We start from the raw sequence: 18,942 nt of genomic DNA on the forward strand, positions 1-18,942 counted from the left end.
GGCATGGGTCTTCCCAGATTTTGATCCTCAGGGGTGTTGGCGAAACAGGTTGCTATAACATTAGAATGAAGTTTACATCTCATAGATTTGTAACAAAAGAAGTAAAGAAATGAAATACCAAAGACTGTAGTCTTTCCTCTCTATCCAGTCATGAGCAATATCAGAAACAAAATGTTTTCCATGAAATATGAATAAGTACTGAGCAGTGAATATGTCACTCTGTTGAATGAAATCAAGTAAATTCTTTTTTCATATTTCAGCAATTTGCTTTCGAGAACATGTCAACTTTGAAGCCTTGTATCTCATTGTCGATTCAAGAATGGCAGAAAAGTTTATGAGAGAGCGAGTATTTGATGCCCTGAAATGGTTGGACAGTAAGTTGGATATTAACTTGTTTAAATCATAGGTGTAAATGAGTGTAAACATTAGACCAGGCTGATTTAGGCTGGATTGTTTTCTTCCATAATTACTCCAAAAGAAGACTGAGGAGGTACTGTTGGGTTCTCAAGTTATGATCACAGGGACAGAATTACACAATGCCATTTTAGAAAGTGGTCAAATGTAACATATGTTATATTGGGATTACATTTTCTTAGTAAAGTACTTTAGTGGAAGTCATGGTAGCTGAGCGGGTTAGGCGATTAGCTTACTTTGTGTGCAGGGGATTAGGTGCCTGAGGGTGTGGGTTTGAATCAGGATGGAGCTCAACCAAAAAAAGGACTAGAATTTGTACTTTACTAAGAAAGTGTAATCCCAAATATAACCTATGTTACAGGGACAGAAGTTCTGATCTTATTTAAATCAGATCTTTGACACCAAAACCTTTCTGCATCAAGACAGACAATTACTCCATAGGACTGTTGATACGTGAACTTTGAAATCAGCCGATCCACGTCAAGGCTCCTAAATTCTCTCAACAAGATTCAGATCACTACTTCTGATTTCTTTGTTATGAAACAAGCTTAGACTGTTCAGAATGTAAATAATAAAGGTTACACCATTGGGACAAAAAGGGAACACCATTGAAGGAATGTTTTTTTTATTTCAATGGGTATACTTGTGTGTAAAATGAGAATCAAGGTGGTAAAGAAATTATGCCAAATATTATTTGTATTTGTTACTTCATTCAGACAGAGCTGTCAGATTTCACTTCGGGTTTGCCAGAAGCAATCTTCTCCTTGCAGGTTGTCAGATCTTCATGTGGAGATTCTAGTAACAAAAGGCTTTTTTGGAAAGTAGCTGATTATACAATGACATTTATGTATGTACATCCATCCACTCCCCCTTCCATCCATACATTCATCCATCCAGTCCCCTTCCATCCATCCATTCATCCATCCATCAGTCCCCTTCCATCCATACATTCATCCATCAGTCCCCCTTCCATCCATACATTCATCCATCCATACTCCTTCCATCCATCATCATTCATCCATCATCCATACATTCTTCCATCCATACATTCATCCATCCAGTCATCCCTTCCATCCATCCATTCATCCATCATCCAGTCCCTTCCATCCATACATTCATCCATCAGTCCCCTTCCATCCATACATTCATCCATCCCCCCTTCCATCCATACATTCATCCATCCACTCCCCTTCCATCCATACATTCATCCATCCACTCCCCCTTCCATCCATACATTCATCCATCCAGTCCCCTTCCATCCATACATTCATCCATCCAGTCCCTTCCATCCATACATTCATCAATCCGCTCCCCTTCCATCCATACATTCATCCATCCACTTCTTCCATCCATACATTCATCCATCCACTCCTTCCATCCATACATTCATCCATCCACTCCCCTTCCATCCATACATTCATCCATCCGCTCCCCTTCCATCCATACATTCATCTATCCACTCCCTTCCATCCATACATTCATCTATCCATCCACTTCTTCCATCCATACATTCATCCATCCACTTCTGCAATCCATACATTCATCCATCCACTCCCCTTCCATCCATACATTCATCCATCCACTCCACCTTCCATCCATACATTCATCCATCCACTCCCTTCCATCTATACATTCATCCATCCACTCCCCTTCCATCCATCCACTCCCCTTCCATCCATACATTCATCCATCCAGTCCCCTTCCATCCATACATTCATCCATCCACTCCCCCTTCCATCCATACATTCATCCATCCACTCCCCTTCCATCCATACATTCATCCATTCACTCCCCCTTCCATCCATACATTCATCCATCCACTCCCTTCCATCCATACATTCATCCATCCAGTCCCTTCCATCCATACATTCATCCATCCACTCCCCTTCCACCCATACATTCATCCATCGACTCCCTTCCATCCATACATTCATCCATCCTCTCCCCTTCCATCCATACATTCATCCATCCACTCCCCCTTCCATCCATCCGCTCCCCTTCCATCCATACATTCATCCATCCAGTCCCCTTCCATCCATACATTCATCCATCCACTCCCTTCCATCCATACATTCATCCATCCACTCCCCTTCCATCCATACATTCATCCATCCGCTCCCCTTCCATCCATACATTCATCCATCCGCTCCCCTTCCATCCATCCATTCATCCATCCTCTCCCCTTCCATCCATACATTCATCCATCCTCTCCCCTTCCATCCATACATTCATCCATCCACTCCCCTTCCATCCATCCGCCCCCTTCCATCCATACATTCATCCATCCAGTCCCCTTCCATCCATACATTCATCCATCCACTCCCTTCCATCCATACATTCATCCATCCACTCCCCCTTCCATCCATACATTCATCCATCCGCTCCCCTTCCATCCATACATTCATCCATCCGCTCCCCCTTCCATCCATACATTCATCCATCCTCTCCCCCTTCCATCCATACATTCATCCATCCACTCCCCCTTCCATCCATACATTCATCCATCCACTCCCCCTTCCAACCATACATTCATCCTCCCTCTCCCCCTTCCATCCATTATGCAAAACAACCCGCATGAACAATAATGGACCATACAGATTTCAGTATCAGCTTGCAGGTGTACTAAACAGATAAAAGACTGGTCATGTGATATGCAAGTTATCTTGTTGCAGTGGTTTTATGATAATTGAAATGCAGCTATTCACATCTTATCCAATGACCATGTTAATCTCATTCATATCACATCCTGTGCTATGGTACCGGTTCTCTGTTTGATGCTATTGGTTATAACTGCTTGGAATGACATCATGACTGTATATTGTATTAATACTTCCTACCTCGAGGATTACAGGCTTCTTTTGATGTAAAGAAACTAACTGTTATTAAATTATATCCTTTGTATAATAGAATACATAATCAAGCCTCTTGGGCCTCTAATTTGTAACCTGTTAAAGAATAAATGTACTGTTGATTAATTACCGAATGATTGGTTTGGTTGGTTTGTTGCTGCACTCAGCAATATTCCAGCTATATGATGACAGTCTGTAAATAATCGAGTCTAGAATAGACAATCCTGCGATCAGCATGAGCATCGATCTACGCAATTGGGATACGATGACATGTGCCAACCAGGTCAGCGAGCCGGACCACTCAGTCCTGTTAGTCTCCTCTTACGACAACCAGGTCAGCGAGCCGGACCACTCAGTCCTGTTAGTCTCCTCTTACGACAACCAGGTCAGCGAGCCGGACCACTCAGTCCTGTTAGTCTCCTCTTACGACAACCAGGTCAGCGAGCCGGACCACTCAGTCCTGTTAGTCTCCTCTTAAGACAACCATGTCAGCGAGCCGGACCACCCAGTCCTGTTAGTCACCTCTTACGACAACCAGGTCAGCGAGCCGGACCACCCAGTCCTGTTAGTCACCTCTTACGACAACCAGGTCAGCGAGCCGGACCACCCAGTCCTGTTAGTCACCTCTTACGACAACCAGGTCAGCGAGCCGGACCACCCAGTCCTGTTAGTCATCTCTTACGACAACCAGGTCAGCGAGCCGGACCACCCAGTCCTGTTAGTCACCTCTTACGACAACAATGTCAACATGGATTGCGGAAGACCAATTCTAACACAGATCTCTACGGGTCTATTACTGAATGAACACTTACATATACACACGTTCTCTTCAAAAAGGGGGGACTTTTTAACTTACGACTGAAAAAAAGTGGGAGATATATCGGAGTCAATCAATGTTGATATGATAATAATGAATGTTTTAAGAGTGCATCACCACTTGCACTTCCTTATGACCATAGCTGTTTGTACAGTAATCGCTTTTAAAAGATGACTGGTGTCTAAAATTTGCATGTGTATGATTTTCATTTTCAAACCAGAAAATGGTTAGAAACAAACACTAACAACTGTGTGATGCAAGATGATTGTCAAAATTAATGGTCTACAGTGATTTATTGACCTCCTGGAAAACCATCAAAATCAAGAATGACACCCCATGGGGCTACTGCGTTGTGCACATGCATCCCATGTTGGGGTGGTGTTAAAGAGAAATGGTGGCGTGTTCTTCAAATGTCTGTCTTTGAAAAGTTTTTTAATGCTTATACTTCCTATCCAAATTGATAGTTCAGGGCCCCGATTTTCGAATCTCTCTTAGCGTTAAGATAGTCGTAAGTGCCGTACATTAACATTAACTTACGACTCTCTTAGTGCTAAGAGAGCTTCGAAAATCTAGGCCCAGGTTCCCCTACTTTTTTTTAAGAGTATAGTTAGCAAACAAATTAGCATTACATTTCTCATCAATCTTACAAGGTTATATCAACTCTTATTTTTTACCTGCTTATATTCTTCTGTTTTCATCAGGATTTTCTGATCTTGGGAAGCCTATATATGTCATAGATGACATTAATGATGAGAGGAAATTCAATACAACATTTTACCGCCTTCCTCAATCAGCCGAAGCATACCACTGGCAGGCTGGAAACAACTCACAGGAACCTTTAAGTATGTAGAGTAATTCCTCTGTAACTATGTTACAATACTAGAGATGGTGGTGCTGATGGGGTCTGGTTTCAATATGATGTAGTAGTAGTAGTAGTAGTAGTAGTAGTAGTAGTAGTAGTAGTAGTAGTAGTAGTAGTAGTAGTAGTAGTAGTAGTAGTAGTAGTAGCAGTAGTAGCAGTAGTAGTAGTAGTAGTAGTAGTAGTAGTAGTAGTAGTAGTAGTAGTAGTAGTAGTAGTAGTAGTAGTAGTAGTAGTAGTAGTAGTAGTAGTAGTAGTAGTAGTAGTAGTAGTAGTAGCAGTAGTAGTAGTAGTAGCAGTAGTAGCAGTAGTAGTATTAGCAGCAATGGCCATTGTCGAAGATGTAGCTAGAGAAGTAAATATGGTATAAGTACTGGTGATATTGCCACTTGTTTCAGTCATGACAATTCGTGTAATGTGATTGTGTCATTTGAACCAGACAATTCGTGTAATGTGATTGTGTCATTTGAACCAGACAATTCAGTGTAATGTGATTGTGTCATTTGAACCAGACAATTCAAGTAATGTGATTGTGTCATTTGAACCAGACAATTCAAGTAATGTGATTGTGTCATTTGAACCAGACAATTCAGTGTAATGTGATTGTGTCATTTGAACCAGACAATTCAGTGTAATGTGATTGTGTCATTTGAACCAGACAATTCAAGTAATGTGATTGTGTCATTTGAACCAGACAATTCAAATAATGTGATTGTGTCATTTGAACCAGACAATTCAGTGTAATGTGATTGTGTCATTTGAACCAGACAATTCAAGTAATGTGATTGTGTCATTTGAACCAGACAATTCATGTAATGTGATTGTGTCATTTGAACCAGACAATTCAAGTAATGTGATTGTGTCATTTGAACCAGACAATTCAAATAATGTGATTGTGTCATTTGAACCAGACAATTCAAGTAATATGATTGTGTCATTTGAACCAGACAATTCAAATAATGTGATTGTGTCATTTGAACCAGACAATTCAAGTAATGTGATTGTGTCATTTGAACCAGACAATTCAGTGTAATGTGATTGTGTCATTTGAACCAGACAATTGAAGTAATGTGATTGTGTCATTTGAACCAGACAATTCAAGTAATGTGATTGTGTCATTTGAACCAGACAATTCAAGTAATGTGATTGTGTCATTTGAACCAGACAATTCAAATAATGTGATTGTGTCATTTGAACCAGACAATTCAAGTAATGTCATTGTGTCATTTGAACCAGACAATTCAAATAATGTGATTGTGTCATTTGAACCAGACAATTCAGTGTAATGTCATTGTGTCATTTGAACCAGACAATTCAAGTAATGTGATTGTGTCATTTGAACCAGACAATTCGTGTAATGTGATTGTGTCATTTGAACCAGACAATTGAAGTAATGTGATTGTGTCATTTGAACCAGACAATTCAAGTAATGTGATTGTGTCATTTGAACCAGACAATTCAAGTAACATTTGAACCAGACAATTCAAATAATGTGATTGTGTCATTTGAACCAGACAATTCAGTGTAATGTGATTTTGTCATTTGAACCAGACAATTGAAGTAATGTGATTGTGTCATTTGAACTAGACAATTCAAATAATGTGATTGTGTCATTTGAACCAGACAATTCAAGTAATGTGATTGTGTCATTTGAACCAGACAATTCAGTGTAATGTGATTGTGTCATTTGAACCAGACAATTCAAGTAATGTGATTGTGTTATTTGAACCCGACAATTGAAGTAATGTGATTGTGTCATTTTAACCCGACAATTGAAGTAATGTGATTGTGTCATTTGAACCAGACAATTGAAGTAATGTGATTGTGTCATTTGTACCAGACAATTCAAATAATGTGATTGTGTCGTTTGAACCAGACAATTGAAGTAATGTGATTGTGTCATTTGAACCCGACAATTCAAGTAATGTGATTGTGTCATTTGAACCAGACAATTGAAGTAATGTCATTGTGTCATTTGAACCCGACAATTCAAGTAATGTGATTGTGTCATTTGAACCAGACAATTGAAGTAATGTCATTGTGTCATTTGAACCAGACACCAATTAGTGATATGCATAACAGGATGGAGACATAATGCACGGAATAATCGAAGACACAGGGTGTACCAGACAAAAAGTGTATTCATTGAACTTGAAGGCCTATTTGGTCCCATCTATCCCTGAAACTTGGAAGGAGTTATCTCCCTTGCGAGGGAGTTCAGATCCATTATGAGTGTGACAATCACTCTCACTTTATTTGATGCTGTCTTGATATTATTGGACTATCTGACAGGCTGCTAACTTTGTTTCAGCTAATTCTTTTGTCCAGATTGGTTTGGAAAATGAGTGTACACTCAAGACGGATGATCTTGGGTGTAATTATATCACACAGATTGGGGAGTCAACAAACATTGCCAACATCCATATTGGTAGGTACTGATACATCAATCATGACAGTTTTACTGGACTACAACCCCTTTGAGTTAAGTCTCCTGTCTCATCTGCAACAAGAATTTAAGGTTTATAGGCTTTTCATAATTCCTTACTAATGAATACATGCAGTGGGATAGGCTTGTGGGTTTATGTGTTTGCTAATTATGCCAAAGAACCAGGCTTATTTCCTCATGAGGTACAATCTGTAACACCTGTTTCTGTTGATATTGCTGGAAAATAGGTAAACATGGATATAAGAACATAGTCACTTAATAATGAGTCATTAAGCCATATATTTGTTATCATGAAATGACCAGTGTAAGGGTGTTTGACTGTAAATATTGGCTGTCATTGACTTGTAGAGACACATAATTTCAAATGGGTACAATGTGAAAGAACCTTTCTGGTGTCCCCTGCTGTGATTTTGTTGGAATATTGCTAAAAGCTGCGTAAAACAATACTCACTCACTCACTCACTTGTCATTTCTGCACTTACCATGTATTATCCTTCCTGTAACAGGAAATGCTACATCGGATAACAGAGCAAAAATAACCATCACATCCATGGAACAGGATTCCAACACTGAGAGGAGACTCTTCAAGATTTTCAAGGATAATCAGTGTATCATCAATAGTTATCTCCCCCTGAATGGTGCTCTTCTGACCTCTGTAGAGAAAGGCTCCATTATTCTCAACCTCAAGCTGGACTCAACCATCAGCGTGCAAGATTTTCTCCAGCACAAACTGAAGGAGATTCTCACATGCCTGCTGAGTATTGTGAAGGATAAACTGAGGCTTAATGTCCATGTTGACAGTCAGTTCTCGGTTGACCTGAAGGATGTCATGTCTGGACATAAAGGTAAGCTAGTTGTCGTTGGACCTAGTTGTAAAATCATAAATCTATGGCACATGTCACAAGCATGGAACGCATGTGATGTGGCCGGTAACAAAATATGGGTGCCACATACAACTCTCTACATATAGACAGTGGAGAAGCAGCTTTCTGGTGAAATAAAACAGAAATATAAGGCTGTCGGCAACAACTATTTTAGTTACACAATTATTTTAGCTAAACAACCTTCTGTCAAAGTGTCTTAAGAGCTTAATGCAAAGATGTATCAATTTTATTGATTTCAAACGATCTTGAAGGGCAAAATCAAAATCAAAATCACGTATTAAAAAATGTGTTACATAATAACTCGAGGATTTTGAATACATAATTTGGGCAGGGAATTGAGGTCTCCAGTTTTGAGTGACCATCACTGAAGGTCATAGTCACTGGTATGTTTGACAGTTAGAAGACATGCATGTCAGGAGGGCTAACCACCCAATCCTGTTCTAATGACAAGCATGGGCTACTGAATACCATTTCTAAACCAGATCTTCAGATTTGTTTCTTTGATTGAATGCCACACTCAACAATATTCCTGCCACATCACAGAGCACTTGACGGGAAATCAAACATTCCTTATGTTTTGAAACATATTTTATTTACGTATTTTGATAACAGGAAGTTCTCCTGGTATTTGTATTTTCACAATTTGTGTAGTTTTGTGTCTTTTTTCAGGACAACCTGCTGTCACTAAACCCAAAACGTTCACCGATAAAAAGATTCAGACTAAGCTGACATGGATCAAATCAAATCCCAAAATGATTCACAGTCCATCACCTAGTACCAGTACTACTGTCCTGCCACCCAAAATATCAAACAAAGAAACACCACCAACAAAACTAATGGACCCCCCTTCTCGGAGTGAAACAGCTTCTCTTTCATCCACACCTTCCAAGTCAGATGATGACACTGAAAAAGTAATAAAAGCTCCAAAATACAAACCTCAAACAAAGTCACCTTTGAAAAGTTCAGATTGGTCCGACCTTGACCTTGGTAAAAAGGCAACAATGTCCAAACTATCAACATCAAGACCTTCACCAGGGAAAACATCTGTTTCTCCAGCTAAAGACAAACCACAAGCAGTAAAAACACCAAATAAGGTGAGATAATGAATGTAACAGAATAACTTAGGACTGTTGGAGAGTAACCTTTGATCTACTAGGAATAATGGATGATCCATTCCTATGTCCAAGTTAATTGTCCAAGTTTATTGATTTTCCATAATTTAATTCAATTATGAGGAGAGTCTTTTGAATTCTTATTACTTTTTGTTATTCCGAATTTTAAGACTAGCACAGCATTCAATTCCATATTCTACTAAAAATATCACAATACATCATATTCATTTACAAACAGTCAAAATGTGCCTGTCTCTGTTTCAGATAAAAGCTTGCCATAAATTATTCAGAGGACAACTTCCATATTTTGAAAGACCACAAACCAAGACAAGCGGCTACTTTAAGATAGCAACGGTCCTTGACTATGAAGACTCGGTAGAGTACTTTCCGCTCTATGTTGGCAAGTCAGATGACATCGGTCACCGACTTGACCAACTTTTCAAAAGTCAACCAGACACTGTCACCAGCTCTTCATCTCCATCATCCATTGACACATACCTAGCAGGACTGACACCAGAGGAGTATGAAAACATCTCCGTGTTCTGGGTGGACAGAACACAGGACCAACACCAGTGCAAGGGGCGCTCCATGCGTGACTGTTTCATCAGGAAATGGGGTGCTCAGCTGCATTTCATGGACAAAGATGAAGATTGGTCTGAAGGGGAGGAAACAAGAGTAACACATACTGCCAGGAAAGTAATTATTCCTGGTAAGAAGTCTGTGCGGTCTGGGTTTTCATCATCTCAAAAGAAGCCTTATGTCTCTCCTACTCAGAAGACATTCAGGTCATCTCAGCTGTACAGACCCCCGGCAAGTAGAAACAGGGATGTTGTGGACAACCTTAAACATGAGTCTGAATACAGAATCATGGCTCCAGCATATGCTTCAATCTTAGAATACCTTCCTAAGAGTTCTGTTGGTGGTCCAAGAAGCACATCCAGCACAACATCGGGATCCAGCACAACATCGGGATCCAGCACAACATCGAGATACTCCGATTTAGAAACTAAATACAGTCTAAAGAGAACACCCTTTGATTCTAGCCCGGCAGACATACCGCTCAAATTGAAGAAACCGAAATTAGAGAGAGAGTTGCCATCATGAAATCAATGAGCGTCTCTAGAAGGATGCATCAAGTTTCAAGGAATACTAGTGTATGTTAATCTATATCGAAGTCCTCAATGTTCCAACTGTCTTCAGTAACTAGTACATACTTCGGTCTGGGAAGGTCACCAGATGATTGACATCACGGATACCAGGGCAGCATGACAGACAATCATAGTCAATTGCAATGGACCAGAAATTTCATACCACATACTGATTTCAATATAACATTTACAAAATTTATATGTATTTCAGTTTACAAAATACTTAAATGAAAGATGAAAAATACTTAGTGTAAATGAAGCACGAAAAATGAGTTTCAGTTGCAGTAAAATAGATATGCTCGACGACGATGATATGCTGGCACTGTTTCTCCGCGCAGACATACATGACTTAACTGAAATAATTGACTATGATACATGGGAATACATAATACTTTCATTTTCTCACTTCGTATGGAATCTAAAGAAACATCTGATGTACATCTATTAAACACAGCCCTACTGCCCACAAATTGTACATTGTAAATTATCTATTAATGAGCAGTCTAACATATACTTCCATTTTGTTACAAATGTTGTTCCATTTTGTTTAATGTATGTGATGTATTGTAAATAATGTTATAGAGCAACAATGTGAACTATGTTTTATACAATTTTATACATTTTTATACTGTTTCAAATAAATGCAATTCATACATTTCATATACTAGTATGTGTATATTAAATGATAGTTTATAAAAGTCACTTGTTACATGGATATCTGGCAAAGGTAAACACACCCCATAACCATAAATTAACTGCATGTTCCTTGCTTATAAATACTGCGGTAGCATCTGCATAGCTTCACTCTTAAACTGCAGTCAGACTTGTTGGTCATATTTTGTTACTGTTTAGGTAAGACCTTGCATTATATTTTTCATGTATTACTTGACTTGCATTTAATGTATGAAAGGTTACTAAATAGGTTTTAACTATATGTAACGTGTATGTACCTCTTGTCTATGCAACAAGCATACTTAATAAGTTATATTTTGACATTGCAGAATAAGTTATGATCAGAAATACTAGACTTTGACATGTATATGTAACTTGCTATTTCATAATATCATTTAGGTAGTTCTGTTTATGTAATTGTAATATACCTCGGGTATAAATGTAATCTATAACCATGTTGTCAATTTCTCAAATATGTGTTTGATTATGAATATATACTTACGGCATTATTCTTGTCTTTACAATAAACACTCTTGAACTGCAGTCAGACTTGTTGGTCATATTTTGTTATTGTTTAGTTTTAGATAACTTGTGAGATACAGGGAAACGGCCCGATCTCAGTAATGTATTTGCCTTTGTACGATCTTCGGATTCAACTCTGGAGGAAATAAAGACACATTCATTCATTCATTCATTCATGTGGCTTTATACATGTATGATTACAATAAAAGTATACAAAGTTCAGTTGCAAACGAACAGTTTCCTACATAAGCTGTTGTTGCTTTCTTTGTTGGGATATGATCATATGTGTGTGAGTCTTGTTGTGATATGGGTCTGGGGTCCCAATGAAGCTCCTGGTGGAACACCTTGTCTAACTTGCGTGCTGGTCTGCTTGTGGGGAATTACCTCAGCAAAGAGTCCGAAGTCACAAGAAGTTAATTACAATTTTAGTAACAAGAAACAGAATAACATGGGGTGGCCACAGAGAGTCGGTACAACCCTCTGGGCCGAGGGCTAGAGCTAACCTGTTTTGGGGGAGTCTAAACCCTACTGACAAACATTTGATTTTCAAACTATTTATCTAGAATTAAAACGATAAAGAGAATATAGCTGCGAGCAGTGATGGTCCTATTTGGCTATGCCCCCCAAAGAACCAGAGACCATATTATATGGTCTCTGAAAGAACTCAAATGGCCATTTAGAACTTCTACATTGTCAAATTTCTGGTTTGGGAAATACGTGAATTCTGTGAATAGAAGCAAAAATATCTGTCCACGTCCATAAGTCTGAGAGTCGATTATAAAATTCTGACAATCCGATAACTTAGATCATATTATATGGTTTCAGGGGAAATATTGATACCACGTGTCACCTGGTTCTTAAAAAAATAGTAAATGGTAATCTTGTATGGATCATGTCATTTCCAGTAAAAGGAAATGCTTCCTTCAATAACTTTAAAATTGAATAATCATCGAACTGAAAGTTTAGATAAATTAATTACAAAGCGTATTTTCTCGGATTTAAGTACTAGTACATCATTTGTAAATGACCCTCAAAACAGAGGAAACCTTTGCTCAAACAGCCAGGAAAACAGAAAATTTCAGGATCTCGGTTGAGATAACAGAACAAACGTTTCCAGTGGCTTATTTCAAGAATATATAAAAAAATTTATCAAGGACATTCTTCCATCTCACACCAGATCCTCGTCCATTGAAATGCAGCTATGGGAACATTTCAGCTATTTTAAGGATGCTTCTTAGACAAACAGAGAACATTAGTGCTAGGAATACCCAATCTTGACGATCTTGACAAACAGATCCCATATGGTGTAAAGGGGGAATAGATTTGAAAATAATATGAATTGGATCACTGAAAACTGGTGGTGAACGTGTCCTGCCCTACTGTGGCACCATCCATTAACAAAATGTTAGTCCTGTTAGTCTCCTCTTACGACAAGCATGGGTTGAGGTAGATCCTGTTAGTCTCCTCTTACGACAAGCATGGGTTGAGGCAGATCCTGTTAGTCTCCTCTTACGACAAGCATGGGTTGAGGTTGATCATGTTAGTCTCCTCTTACGACAAGCATGGGTTGAGGTAGATCCTGTTAGTCTCCTCTTACGACAAGCATGGGTTGAGGTTGATCCTGTTAGTCTCCTCTTACGACAAGCATGGGTTGAGGCAGATCCTGTTAGTCTCCTCTTACGACAAGCATGGGTTGAGGCAGATCCTGTTAGTCTCCTCTTACGACAAGCATGGGTTGATGGGTTGAGGTAGATCCTGTTAGTCTCCTCTTACGACAAGCATGGGTTGAGGCAGATCCTGTTAGTCTCCTCTTACGACAAGCATGGGTTGAGGTAGATCCTGTTAGTCTCCTCTTACGACAAGCATCCTGTTAGTCTCCTCTTACGACAAGCATGGGTTCAGGCAGATCCTGCTAGTCTCCTCTTACGACAAGCAGATCCTGAGGCAGATCCTGTTAGTCTCCCTCTACGACAAGCATGGGTTGAGGCAGATCATGTTAGTCTCCTCTTACGACAAGCATGGGTTGAGTCTCCTCTTAGATCCTGTTAGTCTCCTCTTACGACAATCATGGGTTGAGGTTGATCCTGTTAGTCTCCTCTTACGACAAGCATACGACAAGCATGGGTTGAGGCAGATCCTGTTAGTCTCCCTCTTACGACAGGCAGATCATGTTAGCTTACGACAAGCATGGGTTGAGTCTCCTCTTACGACAAGCATGGGTTGAGGCAGTTCCTGTTAGTCTCCTCTTACGACAAGCATGGGTTGAGGTAGATCCTGTTAGTCTCCTCTTACGACAAGCATGGGTTGAGGCAGATCATGTAAGTCTCCTCTTACGACAAGCATGGGTTGAGGTACACCAATTCTAACCCGGATCTTTACGGGTCCATTACTGAATGAACATAGTTCATCATAGTTACATTTTTTATCAATCGCTATCAGCTATATTTTTAAACCTGTCTATAGTCTTCAGTTTTCATTAGGGTTTTAGAATCTCGGGAAGAGTATATATGTCATGGATGATATTAAAAATTCTCGTGAAAATGAACTGTGTCGCAGTTTTTCGTCCAGTTACAAGCTGTAGCTTTAGTCTCTCAATTCGGGCATCTCTGTCCCTGTCAATACGTGTGTTTACCATTGTCGGTTTTAGGGCACCACATACGTGCACAGCGTTTCACAGCACCACCAAGACCTTTCTATCGTCTAGACCGTTTATCTGCTGTCTTAATCTTCTTGATTTCTTTTATGAACTGGTAAATGTTAGTTTGTGACCGGGGAATTCTCTTCTTTAGTCCATTGTGAAACCCCTCCAGGTGATTGTTGGAGCGAGGTCCAGTGTTCTCGTGCTGGTTCCAGATATTACAGGGAAATCTGTCGTCGTCTTCTACCCAGGTACTTGTTACATAGTTGTTGACCATCTGGACCTTGCTCCTTAACTTCAACCCAAGCATCTTGGACTTGATCCAGTGACAGTAGTGGCAAAGCTGCAGCTCGTCGGACGTGGCTCTGTACTGCAGGATTGTACATGTACTCTCGTACAAGACCCCTGTCAGCCACTTGAAACCACAAAGCTTCTTAAATACTTAAACCATTTATGGCATTATGTTATTGTTTACAAAATCATGAAAAATATATATATCGTCATATTGAAAGTGCTAAGAACATAGCTAACAGAATTGTGCTGTCTAATGTGAAGTTTTTGATAAGAATCATGGGACTGAAGGAGAGATAAAATACACGAACGTGCGTTTGTTGACATAACGGCTCTGACTGGTCCAACTGGGTGTTTCTGACGATCTTGCGGGCTTGTTGTGGAGATTGTACGTGCGCTTCCAACAGTTTTAGGAAATGTAATTAAAAATCGCTACGAGTAATAGTGATTAATATTATATCTATATGTAACTAATCAACTTTAATCTTTAACATATATTTCACATTTCTGGGAATATTTTAATCTGACCTTTTTTGGGTCATTCAAATATTTTTCAGAGCGAATTCATTTAAAGCTCCATTTGGGGTATGACAGAAGTTACACGGATGTTTCAGTTTGAGAAATATTTTAAAGTCATTTTTGAATTTCTGCTTTGGTATTTAATGTAGCTGGATTTTTTTATAAATTATATTTGCATATTCAATAAAACAAATCCCATTTGTGATTATTAAACCCTTTTCAGAAATATAATTGGAAATATAAGGTGAACACCTCGAAATAATTACGTCAGAATATGTTTTGAACAAGTATGTTTTTTTCTTCTTTATTTTTATCACGGAGGTTTAATTCTTTAACATAAATAAGCAAAAACATCTACCCCCACCCCACCCCCCAAAAAAAATCACACAAAAAACAACAACAATAAAACCAAAAAAACCCCCAAAAACAAAAAAACCACAAAAAACCCCCAAACAAACAACAAACAAACCCCAAACAACAAACAACAGCAATACAATGTATGAGTACTTTGGAATGAAACAGGAATAGAGTTATCATTCCTGTTTGAACTGGTTCACTACACCAATATGAAATCCTTCCAGAGGGGAAAGGGGCCGCTATTCGGCTTGTCCCGGAATAACACGAGTTGGTCACGAATGACTCCTAGCACTGATGGCAGCCGATTCCAAGTCTGTCTGGATCACTAAATAACCTGACATAAGTCTGCTTGGTCTTGTTGGGGAGCCGTGAGAATGGTGCCATCCACCAGACAATGAGTGAGTGAGTGAGTTTGGTTTTACGCCGCTTTTAGCAATATTCCAGCAATATCACGGCGGGGGACACCAGAAATGGGCTTCACACAATGTACCCATGTGGGGATTCGAACCCGGGTCTTCGGCGTGACGAGCCAACGCTTTAACCATTAGGCTACCCCACCGCCCCCACCAGACAATGAACAATGTACACCTGCAACCACAAGCTAGGGTAAACAACGAAAGTACCATCCATAAACATGATGTCAGACGAGTAAGTCATGTTTATACTACAAAAACACGTGTATGGTTGATCAAAGAAAGAAGATAAGTAAGCCATGTTTGTACAATCAAAACATGTATGGCTGATCAAAGAATTAAGACGATAAGTAAGTCATGTTTATCCAATCCGAAACATGTATGTTTGATCAAAGAATTAAGACGATAAGTAAGTCATGTTTATCCAATCCGAAACATGTATGTTTGATCAAAGAATTAAGACGATAAGTAAGTCATGTTTATCCAATCCGAAACATGTATGTTTGATCAAAGAAAAGAAGATAAGTAAGTCATGTTTATCCAATCAAAACACGTATGGTTGATCAAAGAAAGAAGATAAGTAAGTCATGTTTATGCAATCAAAACACGTATGGTTGATCAAAGAAAGAAGATAAGTAGGCATGTGTATCCAATCAAAACATCATGTCACACAGACAATGTACAAGATCTATTATTTTTTTTAATGTTAACAGCAGTTGGGTAACACACATTATTATGATGGGGTGGCAGAAGTGGCCATTATAATTATTGTAGGCGATATGAGGTGTAGGCGATATGAGGTATTGTATATCGATTGAAATCAGTGGACCGTACTAATCCTTAGAACAATGGACATTTAGGCTATTGTCTGTAATAGAAAAGTATGCCAGCAAATAAGGAGAAACGGTAAAGTTTATCACATCATTGCATATACCAACCGCAAATACAATATATACATGAATATGAATCATTTGACAAATATGTGGTGACATTTTAAAATTTTACTAATATTGCATCTAACATCAACTAGTACACGAATATGGATTATTTCGAAAAATACATGTATATACATGGTGAAATGTAAAGTTTTTATTGCAAATATCATCGGCAAATACATAAATATGCGTTAAATGTCATATATGTAGTTATCTTTATTTTAGATCGCACAAGGAAATAATGACTGAGGTAACTAATCACTATGAACTGTGTTCAATGTTGTCAGTGCGTGAACTTAGTGAACTCCACTTACACCAACAGATTATAATTAATCCTAATCCGCTTACAGCCAAGGCAAAAAGGGAACACACCCTTCCAGACCCGGCGCTTATTACCGGTACAATCGTTCTGTCTTTCAATATCGATATAACAAACCTGTCATAGGCATTACCAGGATCTTGCACAGGATCCCATACATATTTTATATATAAATACACATGAAAACCCTGATTGCAACTTCGACGATTACATAACGCAACTGGGATACGTTAGTTGATACTGTAAGCATGAACAAGAGTGTCGATGATATTGATGGGGATATTTTATTTTCTTCCAATAATATAGATAAGATTGCAACCGATTTAACATCCACAATAATGAAAATCTGCGATCAACATATACCAAATAAGACTGTCACTATTAGACCTGCAGATCCGCTCTGGATGACGAGTCAGATACGTTCTTTGATTCGGAAACGTAATCGCCTACATAAAATTGCAAAGAAATGTAACCATCCAACGAAGTGGGCTAACTTCAGATCAGCAAGAAATAGAGTTACTTCCGCTATTAGAACTGCTAAAAAAAATTTCGTTTCTAAAATCGGTACGAAAACGCGGTGGCGTCTGACGAAAGGGTTCATAAAATCACGTAACAATGACAATCAATTTGGGACAATTATCTTTAACGATACAATCTATAATGACCCTGAAGAAATCGCAAATGTCTTCAACAATTACTTTATCGCTCAGTCGACTATTGCTGATCCACATCGAGATTTGCCCGATACCGAGTTTCCTTGCAGCCCAAAATTAACTAACATCACTCTAACCCGCGATGACGTCAGAGATATTTTAATGTCACTGGACACATCAAAAGCGACCGGTCCGGATGGGATAGGAAATAAAGTACTTAGATATACCGCAAATAGTCTAACATCCATACTTACGAAGTTATTCAATTTGTCCCTTAGCCTGTCATTTTTTCCCAGTCCATGGAAAGAAGCATCGGTAATACCTATTCACAAGAAAGATAGCGTACATGACTGTTCAAACTACCGCCCTGTCGCACTCACATCCTGTTTATCGAAAGTCTTTGAGAAATGTGTATTTAAATATGTATTCAATTTCTTAAGAGATAACGACTTAATGACACATTTACAATCAGGATTCATGCCAGGAGACTCCACAACAAATCAATTAACCTTTTTGAACAACTTTATAGCCAAAGCTCTTGACGAAGGTAAAGAGGTTAGAGCAGTCTTCTGCGACATAAGTAAAGCCTTTGATAAGGTCTGGCATAGAGGAATTATTTATAAACTGAAAACCTATGGTATCCAAGGTTAACTATTACAATGGTTTGAAAGTTATTTAGAAAATAGAGTACAACGGGTCGCAATTAACGGCTATAAATCTGACAAGAAAACTGTACTAGCTGGAGTACCTCAGGGCTCTGTCCTTGGACCACTTCTTTTTCTGATATACATCAATGATTTTGTATGTGATGTTGACAGTAACATTCATCTCTTTGCGGATGACACCTCATTATATGTTATCATAGACGATCCATCAGTTGCTGCTACCTGTCTTAACAAAGATCTAGATAGAATTTCACAATGGGCCCGTAAGTGGCAGGTTACATTTCATCCAAATAAAACCGAAACTACTCAGTTCTCACGTAAAACGAAACCGTCTCTAAAACCGAACCTATTCATGGACGGAACAATCATAAAAGAAGTCAAAAGTCATAAACATTTAGGATTAACACTCCAAAGCGATTGTACGTGGAA

At 38.9% G+C, this 18,942-nt stretch overlaps 1 protein-coding gene across 1 annotated transcript in view; it reads left to right on the plus strand.

Annotated features, from left to right (window-relative positions):
- Nucleotides 1-18,942, plus strand: part of LOC124285898 — a 42,127-nt gene that overhangs the window by 3,645 nt on the left and 19,540 nt on the right. Inside the window, exons 5-10 of the mRNA XM_046722181.1 lie at nt 261-374; nt 4,782-4,922; nt 7,251-7,367; nt 7,892-8,230; nt 8,939-9,363; nt 9,646-10,369. Of these exons, the coding sequence (XP_046578137.1) occupies nt 261-374; nt 4,782-4,922; nt 7,251-7,367; nt 7,892-8,230; nt 8,939-9,363; nt 9,646-10,369 (1,860 nt within the window). The remainder of the gene's footprint in view (nt 1-260; nt 375-4,781; nt 4,923-7,250; nt 7,368-7,891; nt 8,231-8,938; nt 9,364-9,645; nt 10,370-18,942) is intronic.

This window comes from Haliotis rubra, unplaced genomic scaffold (assembly GCF_003918875.1).
Source record: "Haliotis rubra isolate DU_JTF1 unplaced genomic scaffold, ASM391887v1 Scf37, whole genome shotgun sequence".
NCBI classification, from domain to species: domain Eukaryota; kingdom Metazoa; phylum Mollusca; class Gastropoda; order Lepetellida; family Haliotidae; genus Haliotis; species Haliotis rubra.